Source organism: Carassius carassius, chromosome 20, assembly GCF_963082965.1.
Source record: "Carassius carassius chromosome 20, fCarCar2.1, whole genome shotgun sequence".
NCBI lineage: Eukaryota > Metazoa > Chordata > Actinopteri > Cypriniformes > Cyprinidae > Carassius > Carassius carassius.
Window position 1 is genome coordinate 31809165 of NC_081774.1, and position 16395 is coordinate 31825559.

The 16395-nt window shown below is 38.9% G+C and overlaps 1 protein-coding gene across 2 annotated transcripts in view; it reads right to left on the reverse strand.

Annotated features, from left to right (window-relative positions):
- cacna1eb (calcium channel, voltage-dependent, R type, alpha 1E subunit b) overlaps positions 1–16395 on the reverse strand; it is an 83569-nt gene that overhangs the window by 51532 nt on the left and 15642 nt on the right. For both annotated transcript variants that reach the window (XM_059502558.1, XM_059502557.1), the window contains exons 6-12: positions 12886–12989; positions 11224–11339; positions 8444–8497; positions 7686–7766; positions 7200–7409; positions 880–992; positions 273–385 (exon numbers count right to left, since the gene is read on the reverse strand). In XM_059502558.1, coding sequence (XP_059358541.1) covers positions 273–385; positions 880–992; positions 7200–7409; positions 7686–7766; positions 8444–8497; positions 11224–11339; positions 12886–12989 — 791 coding nt within the window. The remainder of the gene's footprint in view (positions 1–272; positions 386–879; positions 993–7199; positions 7410–7685; positions 7767–8443; positions 8498–11223; positions 11340–12885; positions 12990–16395) is intronic.

Sequence of the window (16395 nt, forward strand, 5' to 3'; positions counted from 1 at the left end):
ATGATTTTTTTTCTATATTTCAGCATTTAAAAAACACGTTCCATGATATTTGTATCTGAGTCTTACTTAAAAATAAAACAAATTCAACACTTATAAACAACCCTTTGTTGATAAATCAAAAAAAAAAAAAACTTTTATACACTATTTATATGCCTGCTGATGCCTTTAGATGTAGTTTGCTGTGAATATTTGGATTTGCTGGTGGCTATCTTGCAAAAACAATTCTTGAAAGAATACATATGATACTACTTGGACAAATGTTATTAACTTACTTTGTTATCTTAAAGATCCGTAGCAGACGCAAAGCTCTGAGGACGCTGATGCCAAAAGACTCTCCAGGCCTGAAGAATCCCCAAACCACTTCAAAAATACTACCCACAATCACCTGCACAAAACATAACATCACGCTTTTATAAGGATTAATCCGATTTATGGTTCGTAGGATTAGGATTTTTCGTATATATTTTTTTTTTTATATTTTTTTATTGGAAAATGCTCTGGTTTAACCATTGTGTTGTTAAGAACATTTTTGTCTTTTTCATTTGCTAGTTTCTTCTTTTTTGTCTCTCTTTTAAAAATTAAAAATAAATGCAAACAGCATCATTCTGTCCAAAAACAAACATTTTTATACATTAAATACAGTGGCGTTATGTAAACAAACTTGCATTTAAAGGGAAAAAAACCTGAAACCAATGGATTTTTGACATGATCATAAACATCTATGTCACTTTGTTTAATATTTATAATGTTATAATATATAATATTTTTATGACACATTTTTTGTCCTCTAAGGACCTCCATGTTACTTTTTAAAGTTGAAGCACATAACTTAAACATCTACAGTAACACTTAAACATGAACTCTAAAAGATTCACTTACCCCACAATCAAAGCAGTTAAAGGATGAATGGAAGTAGAGACGGAAACCAAGACCATACATTTTCAGAAACATCTCAGCAAGAAAAAGTCCAAGAAACACGAACTCTGTGTAGTCTGAAAACCGAAAGTGTCAAAACATTTCTGAAGAGGTAAACTCTTACTGTAGGCTTGGTTTTTGAAGTATTAACATCATGTCTACTCAGGCAGCAAGCACCAAAACTACATCACTCTCATTAAAATCAATGACAGTTCTGGTGGGTTTTGTTATACAAATAGGTATTTGTTTTTAGTCATTATTTGAGATTTTTAGAATAAAGCATTTAGCCTTAGCAACATCCTTGTAATTCATAACAATTGCATATGATGTCAACTCAGACAAAAGCCTCTGCTTGTCTTTTAAAATAAAAATGTAGGGATTCTGACAGCTTAAGCTTTTGTGACAACACCACCTGCCTTGAGCTACAGAGTGCTGGATGTGCCGTATGGAGTAATTTCAGCAACTCCTAGACCTGCAGGGACCATTAAGTGAATGTCCGTCATCAGTACACAGAATGTTTCTGACATGTGGAGGAGCAGAGTGGGGCATTTTTCTGTCTGACAGGCCTATTTTTGTGTAGTCATTTTATTAGCAGCAGTTTCACTGGAGAACATAATGTTGCCCTAAAGTGCTTCTGTTAGTTGCAGCACATCTCTGAATAAAATGTGTTTTTCAGAGCTGCAAACAGTGCTGCAGATGTTTTTATCAGAAGCAACATTCAGACGATACTTTGAGGAGTTTGCGATCAGACTGAAAGCTAATTTGAGCACCATAGATCAGGGCTGTCCAGTACCCAGGGGAGCAGGGTTAAGCCAAAACCACTGGAGGGCAAGACTGCAACCTTCAGCCAATAATTAGACGTTAATTGTAATGACTATTATCATTGCCATTTGCCTTATGTTGATATATTGTATTTTAATGAATAAAGGACATGAATCATTTAAAATATTGTATTATATTGTACGTTGGTTTATGAAAATAAAAATATGTTCTTTCTGTGGATTCTAAGTAAAAAATAAAACTTGAAATGTAATGATGTGTGACTGCTGCGTATAACAATGATATAACACTTTTTAATGAATAAATAAACAATAAACAATAAACCAATAAATAAATTGATGAATGAATGAATGAATGAATAAATGAATTTATTTAAAAAAGGCTTCCATATTTCAACAAATAAATAACATTTTTAGTGACTAGCATTAGTGTGTCACGGTTCGCATGTTTGTCTATTCATTCCGTGTGTACTGTTCTGGGCTGTTTGTCTATCAGCATCAGCTGTGCTGACAAATAATCAGATCAGTGGCAGGTGCATCTTGTTTATGGGTCCTACATATAGTCCTGTGTTTGCCATGTTCATTGTCAGATTGTTGTTACTGATTCTCTGTGTCTCGCTCTGTGCAGTTCACCTCCAGTTCCTGTTCTATTTGGACTATTCAGCCACCAGTGCCAGTGCCTTGGACTATTGCCCGAGTTTTGCTTCTCGCCATTGTTTTCCTGTTTCGTTTCCTGTCTTCGAAGATATTCAGCCCACTGCAGTCTCTGCACTGCCAAAGACCAACTGCCGACCAGAGACTTTGTGCTTTCCATCCTGCCTTGTCTTGTTCTCTAGAGAATTCTAAATAAACCTTTCTCCTTCACAATTGGATCCAGTGTTTTCGTACCTGACATAGCGATCTGACCCGTTATGGATCCAGCGAATGTTACTGAACTGAGAGACATTTTGAATAACAACGCTCATTTTGATCATCAAGATGAGCAGATTCTGGCGACCGGTCGAGCAGTTCAGGCCTTGGGAGTGCAGGTTTCGGACCTTACTAATCAGCTGCAACATCTGAGAGTCGAGTCTGCCCACACACCCACTGCGCCTAACCCATCATCCGCTGTTCCACCCACCGACCAACCTACCAACAGCACGGAACCTCGTCTGCCAACTCCTGCTGCTTATTCGGGTGAGCCCCAACTCTGTCATGCATTTCTGACAAAATGTTCACTGTTCTTTGCTCTGCAGCATTCATCATTCCCTACTGAGGAGTCCAAGGTGGTGTTTGTCATTATGGTGCTGTCAGGATGAGCAGCGCTGTGGGGAACAGCAGTATGGGAGCAGCTGTGTCTGGCAGAGAGGCAGCCAGGGTGTTGGCGGATCTACGGCAGCACAACAGGTCGGTGGCAGACTACTCCATTGAGTTTCGGACACTGGCAGCGGAGTATAGGTAGAACAATGAGGCGCAGTGGGACATGTTTCTGCATGGGTTGGCCGACCATATACCCTGAACGAGATTTATGCTCTCGACTTACCCACAACGTTGGATGGTTTGATTGACCTGGCCATTCGAGTAGACACACGGCTGCAGCATCAAGAACTTCGGATACAGAGAGGCCTGGTTCCGGACATGGAGATTTGTTCCGTCATCCCTCCATGCGATATGGTCGGTTCCTCATTCGATCCTGAACCCATGCAGGTGGGCAGAGCTCGCCTCTCCCGGGAGGAGAAGGAGTGGAGAAGAGCACAGGGACTCTGTTTGTATTGTGGAGTCCAGTAAAAGTCAAGGCCCATCAGCAGTGAGGAGGTTACTGACGAGTGGCATTGCCTTGGATGAATCCTCCCGAGAATCTATGCTCCTCCTGGTCAGACGCTTTGGTGGACTCTGGGGCAGAGGGGAGCTTCATGGATTGAGACCCGCCATGCAGACTCGGGATTCCTATCATTCCCATCACTCATCCTATCTCTGTCAAAGCTCTGGGTGGACAACTCCTGTCTTCTGTCACACACTCTACCAGACCGGTGAGTCTAGTCACGTCAGGCAACCACGTGGAGTAGATTTGGTTCCTCCTCATTGACTCTGCTTTTGCTCCTGTGGTTTTGGGGCAGCCCTGACTCACACTACATAACCCTAACATAAACTGCTGTGAGAACACAGTCATGTCTTGGAGTGAGAGTTGTCATGGGTCTTGTTTGGTGTCTGCTTGTTCTTCTGTATCTTGTTCTGTGTTGCAGGTTGAACAAGCCATGGACCTGCCTAACGTGCCCAGGGAGTACTTTGACCTGAAGGAAGTGTTCAGTAAGTTTGGGCTGCTTCTCTTCCTCCGCATCGTCCCTATGACTGTGCTATAGACTTATTGCCAGGTACATCTCCGCCTAAGGGCAGATTATACTCACTTTGCGCTCCTGAGAGGGAGGCCATGGAGAAATATATTTCTGATTCTCTAGCCCTTCCTCCTCTCCTGCAGGGGCGGGTTTCTTCTTTGTGGGTAAGGAGGATGGTTCCCTGCATCATTTGTATTGACTGAACAACATCACGGTAAGGAACACTTATCCTTTGCCGCTGTTGTCTTCGGCTTTTGAGAGACTGCAGGGAGCTTCCTTGTTCAGAAAGTTGGACCTTCGTAACGCCTATCATTTGGTCCGCATCAGGGAGGGGGGTGAGTGGAAAAAAACAACTTTAATACCCCCAAGGGGCATTTTGAATACTTGGTCATGCCCTTCGGCCTGTCCGACTCCCCCGTGATTTTCCAGGCACTTGTCAACGATGTGTTGAGAGACATGGTCGATAAATTCATATATGTTTAATGGGATGACATATTGATTTTTTCTTTGTCTCTCCAGGAACACGTTCAGCATGTCAGACGAGTGCTTCAGAGGCTGTTAGAGAATGGGCTTTTTGTCAAGGCGAAGAAATGCGTTTTTCATTCACAGTCTGTCCCCTTTTTAGGATATATCGTGTCGTCTGAGGGGGTGTGCCGCCAGTGCCAGTGCCTTGGACTATTGCCCAAGTTTTTCTTCTCGCCGTTGTTTTCCTGGCTTCGAAGATATTCAGCCCACTGCAGTCTCTGTGCTGCCAAGGACCTACTGCTGACCAGAGACTTTGTGCTTTCCATCCTGCCTGGTCTTGTTCTCTTGAGAATACTAAATAAACCTTTCTCATTCGCAATTGGATCCAGTGTTTTCGTACCTGACACAATGTTATCTATGTCTAATGACACTATAGGTTAGTTAGTTTTTTGTTTATTTGTGAACAGAATAAAGCCAAATCTTAAATTGTGGCTTTTTGTACAATGCAGTGACCATTAAGAGACCAGCAATTCGCTCAGTTTTTTTTTTTTTCACTGCGCAACAGGGTTGTCAGGTCTGCGTAATAAAACTAGACCAATTGCTACTCAAAATGAGCACAATTACTGCCAAAGCTCATTTTCCAGGGGAAACTGGTTCCAAAATCAAAAACACTCCAAAATCCTTGGTCAAAATGTTTCAACCCTCCAACCCTAATTAAACACCAACTAACCAAGGGCTAGTCAGACTCACTAGATATATCTAGCATTAGTTGGAGCTGGATGGAACTAAAATCTGCATGACGTTGGTCACTTATTCTTTCTTTCTGGGTAACAGATGGTGCTCCAGTTATATACGCCATGGGCTGTTTGACTTGTATTAGACAAACCCTGAGGCCGTCTACTGATCATTTTGAACTCTCCACAAAACTTATTTTCAAGCAATGAATATGATTAGCAAACCGAATGACACTGGTCTAATGCATCTGTTAAAACACAACCCTAAGGGCCAGATTTACTAACAGCTTGTGCCACCGCAAACCCTCGTTTGATGTAAAAAAAAAAAAAAAAAAAAAACACAACTGTCAGGATTTACTAAAGACGCAATGAAAGAGAAGTTATTTTAGCAGCTGACCTTAATGAATATGCATTTGTAGGAGTTTCCCTTTCAGATGCTAAATTTATGGAAGGAGAGTATTTAAATGAATCATGCAATGTTAGTATGGTCTTGCGGCAGTCAATTCATTTTGGTATTTGCACCATTGTTTATCACCCCCAAAAAATCATGTCTTAACCCATGCTCTTGTTAGATTGGATTGGTCATCATGGAAATGTGCTGGTTGTGTCTGTGTTCTTGCAAATTGTCAGTAAGTCACCCACAAAATGTAAATATTTTCACTTTTATGGGTTAGAGCATGAATTCTGAGTATGGGTCACCATACTTGGCTGTACGTTGCATCACTTTTCAGCTGGTGTTGTATGGATTTGTTCATTTTGTGTGGTATTTGAAGCATCCATTTTGGAGGTGAGTGATGATAAGGGAATTTTCGTTTTTGAGTGTAGTATCCATTTTACCTCTTTACCTCAACATCACCTTGGAAAAAACAACCATCGCTTTGGTTTCAATTAAATTTAGAACTAGATTGATGTCTTTGCACCACAGCTAAAGGTATCTCACCTTATGTCTGCATGCTGTCTTGAAGCTGTGTGAAGCAGCACAGCCACCACTTTGTTGACTGAGATGTCATTATCCAAGAGATTCTTGACTATCTGTCTATACATACCCTTGAAATTTATTATTTTGTTTTGTCACCAGATCTGTAAAAAACTGCATAATGTGTCTCAAGTAAGACCTGGGCATTTATCCATAGTTTCCAGTTGAGTAATATGCTTACAGCCATCTACACAACTGTTAATGTTACAATGGGTCATACTCCTCAACCATCAGTGATGAAGCTGATGCACAATTTAATGGATGTCATGACTAATTTTGTGGCTGATTATCATGGATCTGCAGTGCAGAAAAGAAGATAGAGTGGGGGTGGAGAAATGCTCTGAAAATTTTTCTCATAAGTTGATGTAGATATGACCAAAGATGCCCAAAGTAGGGATAAAAACATGCTATGGGGGCGAGAGCTGAGTTCAAATCATTAGTGTTCATTCAGCTAGATTTATCTGCTGTTTATGTCACTGTGACTCATCAGATCCTCCTATCAAATTAACTGGTCACTGGTGTTCCTCAAGGATCCGTTCTTGGAACCCTCCTCTTCTCTATATACACTACATCACTGGAACCCATCATAAGTTTTTCCTACCATTGCACCATTGCTATGCTGATGACACACAGGTTTATTCTGGAGGTCATAATATTAATAGGAACAAAATGGTTGTAGCAACACCAATTAGCATATTTGTATAGCTCAGGAGTGGCCGCTGTGTCCAAGCATGCTTTTAACTAACCAGATTTTTATGCATTATTTGACTGCATTATTATTATTAACCTCTTCCTACACTTACCTGATGCAAATCTTTAAACAAATGCAGCTTAACATATTTGATCAACAAAACCCTAAAACCTCATCTACAACTGAAAGTATTATGAATGATGAAATTAGTAAAACTGATTGCACAGACTTCAAATTTAATGGCAATAAATTCATACCATTTATTAATTATCATAATGATTATTACAAATAGTACAGTAGTAGTATTGGGGTGAATGTGATACTTACACTGAATAATAGTGAGCCATTCCGGTTGGTTGTGATGAACGATGGAAACACAGATGGTGTTGAGCGCCACCAGACTGAGGACTATCCAATAGAAGCTGTCAGTTTTAACCATGCGACGAATAGATATCCGCAACATGCGTTCCTTGCGCCGCAAGTAAGCAGCGGGCCCTCGTCTCGCTGTCCGTATACCAACCCTCGGGCGGGGGCCACCTGACACACCCATAAATATTAGATATATCCATAGTCTCACAGAATCTCATTAGAAATGTATTCTTTGTTTCCTATTAGAAAGTCAGCGGTGTTATTTCAAAAGCCTGAAAAATTAAGATGAGTTCATGGAATATGTGTCGACAGTGGTTGTTTATTATCTCTTCAGACAAATTTTTAAGATGACACATTTTGAATTGTATCTCAAACATAAATAAGATTACACAGTGTAAAACATGACAAGTCAAAACAAAGAGGTGGCATTTATATTATACTCACCAACAGTAGAGACTTCAGAATATTTCTCCTCTCCCGGTCCTCGTCGCCTTGCATTTTTCTTGCTGGTGGCCCGTTTCAAAACTAAAAATTAAAAGGGTTAAATATCACCACGCGTTGGCCTTATGTTTCTTATTATAAAGGTTTAGTAGTTAAAAGATTATACAAATATGCTGTTACCGTCTGGAAGTATTTGTTGCAGCTGCTATTACCCAGCTAAAAAAGAACATTCCCATAACTTTCTTTAATATTTTTAAAAGCTATATATAATGTTATTTGTACCTGATGAACGTTATAAGAAACATTATTGTAACCATTAAATAATGTTACAATCATAACAAGAAAACTGGACCTTTTAACATTCTTAGAATATTACAAATAATTGTTTAAATTGTGCTATATTTTGGGTAAAATCATTATAATATAATGTTGTAAGAAACCTTTGAAAAAATGATCACTACAAGACAACTGGACATTTCAACATTTCAGTAACAATGTTTGCACCACATATAGTCTCACTACTGCAAAAAAAGAAAAAAAAAATTCTAACCTATGGACATATTTTCAAAATTATTTTCTGAAAATGGGTCATCTATGTTTATAGAAGATAATTTAATGCTATCTTTAACTCTTCCCCAGATTATAAATGTATGATTATTAATAACATAATAATCAACAACATCAGTATTATTTATTTGTACTTTTTTTTTTTTTTTTACATTTAATAACACATTTATTTGTACTCAAAATTAAATTCATACCATCTAACGCTGATCTCCCAGAATTCTTGTTTTCTTCTGCAAGCATTACTTCCTCTTTGAGAGAGAGAGAGAGAGAGAGAGAGAGAGAGAGAGAATTGATATAATATATTAACAATGAAGTAATAAAATTACTCAACATTAATTAAATCAATTATTGGTTTATTCACTCTGATTTGTGAAAAAAAAGACAATTTGTAGGCCCCTTAAAAGTGATCTGCTGTACTGTAGAAGCATCAACTATTCTGAGCACAGACAGGCACATATGCAAACACTCCATTCAGTGAGTCAGTGTCACCTTTCCTTTGACCCTTCACTGCGTGGGAGAATGAGCAGCTTCACACACTCATGTTCACCTGAATGTAGTGTTCAGGTGGTGGGTGGCAGGGTGAAATGTGAAAAGAGTAGTGTAGGTGTAGTACACAATCAGAGCACGGTCTGTCACTGAACCTGGGTAAAGACAGTGAAACTTCGCTAGCCTGGCTGAAATTACTGAGCCAAAAATAAATAAATAAATAAACGATTTCAAAAAGCCAAAGATTACAAACAAATATTGCATAAAACAAGCACCTAACACCACAGCAGTGAGCTGTAGATACTTTGGCATAGCAGCAGTGCAAGTCTGAGAATTCAGTACAATCAAGCATCACAAACAAAGAGGATTTGGTGTGTTTCTACAAGCTACTGTAACATGTAAGGTTTACATCAGCAGATATTACCACATCAACGGGCTAAAAGTCACTTGATTTCTTCTTTCCTCTTCTCTCAAGAGCACTTTTGCCACAGTGAAAGCCTTCTGTATTTTTCAAGGTATTTAAATTACCCAAATTATTTAAAGGAACAGTTCAACCAAAACAGACAATTTTCTGAAAATACTCTCATCCTCAGTACATCTAAGATGTAGATGAGTTAGTTTCTTCATAAGATTTGGAGAAATGTAGCATTGCATCAGTATCTCATCAATGGATGCCCTGCAGTGAATGGGTGCCATCAGAATGAGCGTCCAAACAGCTAATAAAAACATCACAATAATACACACCACTCCAGTCCATAAATTAATGTCTTGAGAAGACAAAAGCTGTGTGTTTGTAAAAAAAAACAAAAAAACAAATCTATCATTAAGACATTTTTAACTTGAAACCTTTGCTTCTGGCTAAAATATGGCTCCATAATCCATAATAACGCTTCCTCCAGTGAAACCATCTCCTGTTGGCTCTCACATCACAAACCAGCCACATATTTGTTTAGAGCTGGTTTGGCTTGTAAACGGTGCTTGATTTGTGCAGATTTCTCTCCTGATTGAGACCAGATTACTTTTTTTTTTACTGGTGAAAGTGTTGTTACGGATTATGGACCCCCATAATTTAGTTAAAAATGTCTTTATTGGATTTGTTTCAGCTTTGTCTTCTCAAGAAGTTAACTGATGGACTGGAGTGCTGTGTTTCACTTGTGAATTATTGTGATGCTTTTATCAGCTGTTTGGACTCTTATTCTGATGGGACCCATTCACTGCAGAGCATCCATTGATGAGACACTGATGCAAAGCTACATTTATACAAATCCAATGAAGAATCAAACTCATCTAAATCTTGGATGGCCTGAGGGTGTGTAAACTTTCAGCAAATTTTCATTTTTGGGTGAACTATTCCTTTAAAATAATCATTCAATGAATGCCAGGAACTGCAGGATCACAACATCTGACAAAAAAGTCAAAAGTGCATGCTAAAAAAATACTGTACATCCTTCATTACAATCTCCAAGATATATCTATAAACATTGTATTTTTCTGTTCTTAACAAGGACAACAACAAATTGTACAGCTGTACAAATATTTAGCAAACACATATCAAGTCCTCAAATCCAGATCTGAACATAAGTTGCATAACCAGTACTATTTTAGATGAAAGGGGTCAAATAATGCGATTGTAATTTTTTCTTTCCTTTTGGAGTGGTACCAGCTCTTGGTGCATGAAGAAGATCTGTAAAGTTGCAAAGACTAAAGTCTCAAATCCAAAGAGATATTCTTTATCAAATTTAAGACTCGTCCACGCCCCCACATCTCTACATCACTTTGTGGAAATATTTGCATAATGCTGCCCAAATGTTCACTAAAGAAAGAAGGCATGGTTTCAGTAACACAGGAGAGGAGGTACTTCTGACTTTGCTATGACAATCTGGTGCTTCTGAATCAGCTACGGGAAGTATGTTTCGTTATTAGTTTAAGTACTTGCTATTGAATGTTCAAATGCAGAGTTTTGCGCATTGCGTGTGTGTGTGTGTGTGTTTGTGTAAGAGAGAGAGAGACTGAGACAGGGACTGGGTCACACAGTGGAGTCAGCTGTCTTAACCGTCCGTGGCTTGTGTTCGGCAAACACATACCAGCTTCACATACCAGAGACTCTCTTCCTCTTTTGGGCTTGAACTGATGGTAAAACTAAAGACATTATTAACTGTCTTTACATTTATTTAAAAAAAGATGATGCTCATGATTATGTAAAGGGGTGTTACATTTCCGACGAGTGCTTGCGGTGTTCGACCAATCACAATGCACTGGGTCAGTCGGCCAATCAGAGCAGACTGCGCTTGTTGGAAGGAGGGACATTGTAGAAAACGATGCGTTTGAGAGAGCCGAGGCATACAGGACATACAATAATGTACAGTATTTAAAAAATAATGTGTTTTTTGAACATTAAAGAATGTCAACATATTCTGTTACACCAAATACACAAAATAATGATCTTTAAAAAAGCATCATATGAGCCCTTTACAATGATTGGCAGTACCTGCTCGGTCTATCCAGGCCCGGTAGCCGTTGAGTTCTCGCTCCACCTGTTGCTGGCGTCTGAGCTTCATGAAGGCACGTCTGTTCTCCACCCTCTCTCTCTCTTTAGCAAACTCCCTAAAGAAAGATTTAGGAAATTACACACATTCACATAATTCAATAAACGATTAATAGAATGGACATCATTTAAGTGCTTCTCAGATTTTGACCTTAAAGGCGCAGAGAAACACTTTGGAGGCAAGAGCAGCTACACTAATCAATCCCAGGTGAAGCAGTCATCCAGAGAGTGCACTTGTCAGCCCACCCACCACAAGGCCATAATTCTCTCATTCAGTCAATTCTTCAAAATAAGCACTCATTTTTACAAATCAAACCTTGAAATTATTGGATGAATTTTTTTTTTTTTTTTTTTTTAATCTGGACATGCTTCTCCTTGCAATTACAATGAATGGGGACTGGAGCCTTCAAGATGAACAAAAGTACCAAACAAACATCTTAAAAGTATAATCAGGCAGGATCTATAAAGGTAAATGTCAGACTTTTTAAAGATAAATTAAAGAAAATTATATTACTATATATTACTAAAAAAACTATATATATATATATATATATATATATATATATATATTTTTAGCTTTAGTTAACTATAATAACCCTGCTTTTCAACAGATCTGCTTTGCTTTTTTATTGATTTCACAAAAAGTAAACACATAATTTAAAAAAAACAGCTTAACCAGAATATGGAAATAACTTTTACGCAACCTTCTAATGCAAAAATATATATATATATATTTCCTCAACATAAGATTGAATAAATGAATGATGCATTTATATAGTGCTTTATTGAAACATAAGAAATCTTGTTTTCTGAGAAACTAAATTAAAATGCAGTAAGTTTCTAAACAAATATTTGCCAAGGCGCTCAGAAAGATAAACTCACTTTATTTTGTTTACTTTCTATGGATGTTTAGATATTAAAGAAGATACTAATTTCTGCAGTGTTTGCAACATTTAATGCATTGACTATGAACTCTAGACTTTTTGCTCCAATTTAATTCCCTTCATTCATGAAAGGGTAAATTAAGACTTTTTAAGACCTTTCTAATATCCACAGTGTTGATAACACTAACCCCTGATAATAAAAATAATTAATACGAATTCAGACAAAGCTATAAGACAGACATTCATCTTTATTCACAAAAAATCCTAATATAACCATCCTTTATGCACTTTTGATTGTCCATTAAAGAAATAGTCTTACTGATTAATGAGCAAATAATTGATCTGGTACACAAAATGGATGTGAATGCTTCTTCACGAAACAGTCTGATCTGGTTGATGAGTTCACATCATTGTGATTGTTCAAACATACTGTATTTCTCTAGAAGATAACTCAAGTTACATGAACGACCTTAATAATACTGATATATCGCTTTTGCCTCCCATTGATGCTTCAAAACTCCAGTCCACATTTATTGTAATTGCATGGGTAAATATATATAATATCCATATTATATATACATACACACACACACACACACACACACACACACACACACACAAATATCTCCTTTGTTTTTAATGCCAGAAATCTAATTTGGGACAGCATGAGCAGGAATAATGACAGTTCCAATTTTGATAAAATATTTGTGGAAATTCTTACCCAGAAAGGACACCCAGAACAAGGTTGAGCACAAAAAACGAGCCGATAATAATGAGAGGAATGAAATATATCCAATTCCATGTTGGCCCCAAAGCATCATTAGTCTGTGGAGAAACAACGACAATCAGTGCATAAAGTAAAGCTTTAGTGGAAAACGATCCTTTCAAAATTATTATGGTTAGGCGCTTTGTTAAATACAGTTTATATATATTATAGTTTATGTTTGGTAATGTGTTTTTTTATTATTATTATAGTAATTATAGCTTGTCAATATATAGTGTTACATTTACTCACTCCAAACCTATATGAGTTTTTCCAAACCTGTATGAGTTTCTTTCTTCTGTTGAACACAAAAGAAGATATCTTGAAGTATGCAATACGGATGAACAAATTATAAAGCTTGGCTTATTGAATATCAGATCCCTTTCTACGAAAGCACTTTTTGTAATTAATATGATCACTGATCATAATCTAGATGTGCTCTGTTTGACAGAAACCTGGCGAAAACCTAATGATTACATGATTTTAATGAGTCCACCCCCCAAGATTACATATAAACATGAGCCGCGTCTAAAAGGCAAAGGGGGAGGTGTTGCTTCAATTTAGAACAATGTTTTCAGTGTTTCTCAGAGGGCGGGCTTCAAGTACGGTATAACTCATTTGAAGTAAAGGTGCTTCATATAACATTATCCAGAGAAACAAATGTTAATGATAAATCCCCTGTGATGTTTGTACTGGCTACTGTATACAGGCCACCAGGGCATCATACAGACTTTATTAAAGAGTTTGCTGATTTTACACCCGAGTTAGTGCTGGCTGCAGATAAAGTTTTAATTGTTGGTGATTTTAATATCCATGTTGATAATAAAAAAGATGCATTGGGATCAGCATTTACCTACTCATTGTCGAAATCATGCTCTAGATTTAATACTGTCACATGGAATTGATGATGATGCTGTCGTAATTATCAGAATCAGAATCAGAATCAGAATCAGAATCAGAATGAGCTTTTATTGCCAGGTATGTTTACACATACGAGGAATTTGTTTTCGTGACAGAAGCTCCGCAGTACAACAGAATGACAGCGACAGAACATAAAACACATAATAAAAGAATATAAAAATACAAAAAATACAAATAAGTAGACAAGGAATGACAATATACAAATTGACAATTGTAGGCAGGTATATTACAAAAATGCAGTTATGTATGTACATGTATATTATGTGCAAAATTTAAGTGTATACTAAGTATGTGTGTTAGATAAATTAAGTGTATGTGTATATAAATATAAAGTGTAGTGTGTTCAGTGTGTATCAGCTGTTCATAAGATGGATTGCCTGAGGGAAGAAACTGTTCCTGTGTCTGGTCGTTCTGGTGCTCAGTGCTCTGTAGCATTACATTACATTACATTTAATCATTTAGCAGACGCTTTTATCCAAAGCGACTTACAAATGAGAACAACAGAAGCAGTCAGGTCAACAAGAGAACAACAACAGTATACAAGTGCCATGACAAGTCTCAGTTAGTCTAGTATAGAACGCATAGGTAGGTTTTTTTTTTTTTTTTTTTTTTTTTTTTTTTTTTATTAAATTAAAAGACAAGAAAAGGAAAAGTGCTAGTGTTAGTTGGTTAAGTGCAGGCGAAAAAGATGAGTCTTTAGCTGTTTCTTGAAAATGAGTAAAGACTCAGCTGTACGAATTGAGATTGGGAGGTCATTCCACCAGCTGGGGACAGTCCAGGAAAAGGTCCTTGAGAGTGATTTTGAACTTCTTTGGGATGGTACCACAAGGCGTCGATCACTTGCAGAGCGCAAACTTCTGGAGGGCACATAAGATTTAACCAATGAGTTTAGGTAAGTTGGTGCCGTGCCAGTGGTCGTCTTGTAGGCTAGCATCAGTACCTTGAATTTGATGCGAGCAGCTACTGGTAGCCAGTGTAACCTGATGAGGAGCGGAGTAACGTGAGCTTTCTTTGGCTCATTGAAGACAACCCTCGCTGCTGCATTCTGAATCAATTGCAGAGGCTTGACAGTACATGCAGGAAGGCCCGCCAGGAGAGCATTACAATAGTCCAGTCTGGAGAGAACAAGAGCTTGGACAAGAAGTTGGGTTGCTTGCTCTGACAGGAAGGGTCTAATCTTCCTAATGTTGTATAAGGCAAACCTGCAGGACCGGGTAGTTGTAGCAATGTGGTCTGTGAAGCTTAACTGATGATCCATCACAACTCCTAGGTTTCTAGCTGTCCTCGAAGGAGTAATGGTAGCGTCATGTAGCGTCGAAGGAGTAATGGTAGCGAGTAATGTAGCGTCGACCAGATGGCAACAGTTCAAAGAGGGAGTGTGCTGGATGTGAGGGGTCCAGAGTGATTTTAACAGCCCTTTTGCTCACTCTGGATAAGTACAGTTCTTGAATAGAAGGGAGGGTTGAACCGATGATTCGCTCAGCAGTCCGGACTACCCTCTGTAGTCTTCTGAGGTCCGATTTAGAAGCTGAGCTGAACCAGACAGTTACTGAAGTGCAGAGGATGGATTCGATGATGGTGGAGTAGAACTGTTTCAGCAGATCCTGTGGCAGGTTAAACTTCCTCAGCTGGCGAAGGAAGTACAACCTCTGCTGGGCCTTTTTCACAATGGAGTCAGTGTGAATGTCCCACTTCAGGTCCTGAGAGATAGTGGTGCCCAGGAACCTGAATGACTCCACTGCAGTCAAAGTGCTGTTCATGATGGTGAGTGCGGGAAGTGCAGGGGGTTTTCTCCTGAAGTCCACAGTCATCTCCACTGTTTTGAGCGTGTTAAGCTCCAGGTTGTTGAGAGTGCACCAGACAGCCAGCTCTTTAACCTCCTGTCTGTAAGCAGACTCGTCACCGTCCTGAATGAGGCCGATGAGTGTGGTGTCATCTGCAAACTTCAGGAGCTTGACAGAGGGGTCCTTAGATGTGCAGTCATTAGTGTACAGGGAGAAGAGCAGTGGGGAGAGAACACAGCCCTGGGGTGCTCCGGTGCTGATTGTACGGGTGCTGGATGTGTATTTTCCCAGCCTCACTAGCTCTTGCCTGTCTGTCAGGAAGCTGTTGATCCACTGACAGACGGAGGTGGGCACGGAGAGCTGAGTTAGTTTGGGCAGGAGGAGGTTTGGCATGATCGTATTAAAAGCCGAGCTGAAGTCCACAAACAGGATCCTCACATAGGTCCCCGGTCTGTCTAGGTATTGCAGAACATAATGCAGTCCAATGTTTACTGCATCGTCCACAGACCTGTTTGCTCTGTAGGCAAACTGAAGAGGATCTAGCAAGGGTCCAGTGATGTCCTTCAGGTGGGCCAGCACCAGTTTTTCAAATGACTTCATGACTACAGACGTTAGAGCCACAGGCCTGTAGTCATTTAGTCCTGTAATTTTGGGTTTCTTTGGGATGGGGATGATGGTGGAGCGTTTGAAGCATGAAGGGACTTCGCACAGCTCCAGCGATCTGTTGAAGATCTTTGTGAAGATGGGGGCCAGCTGGTCAGCA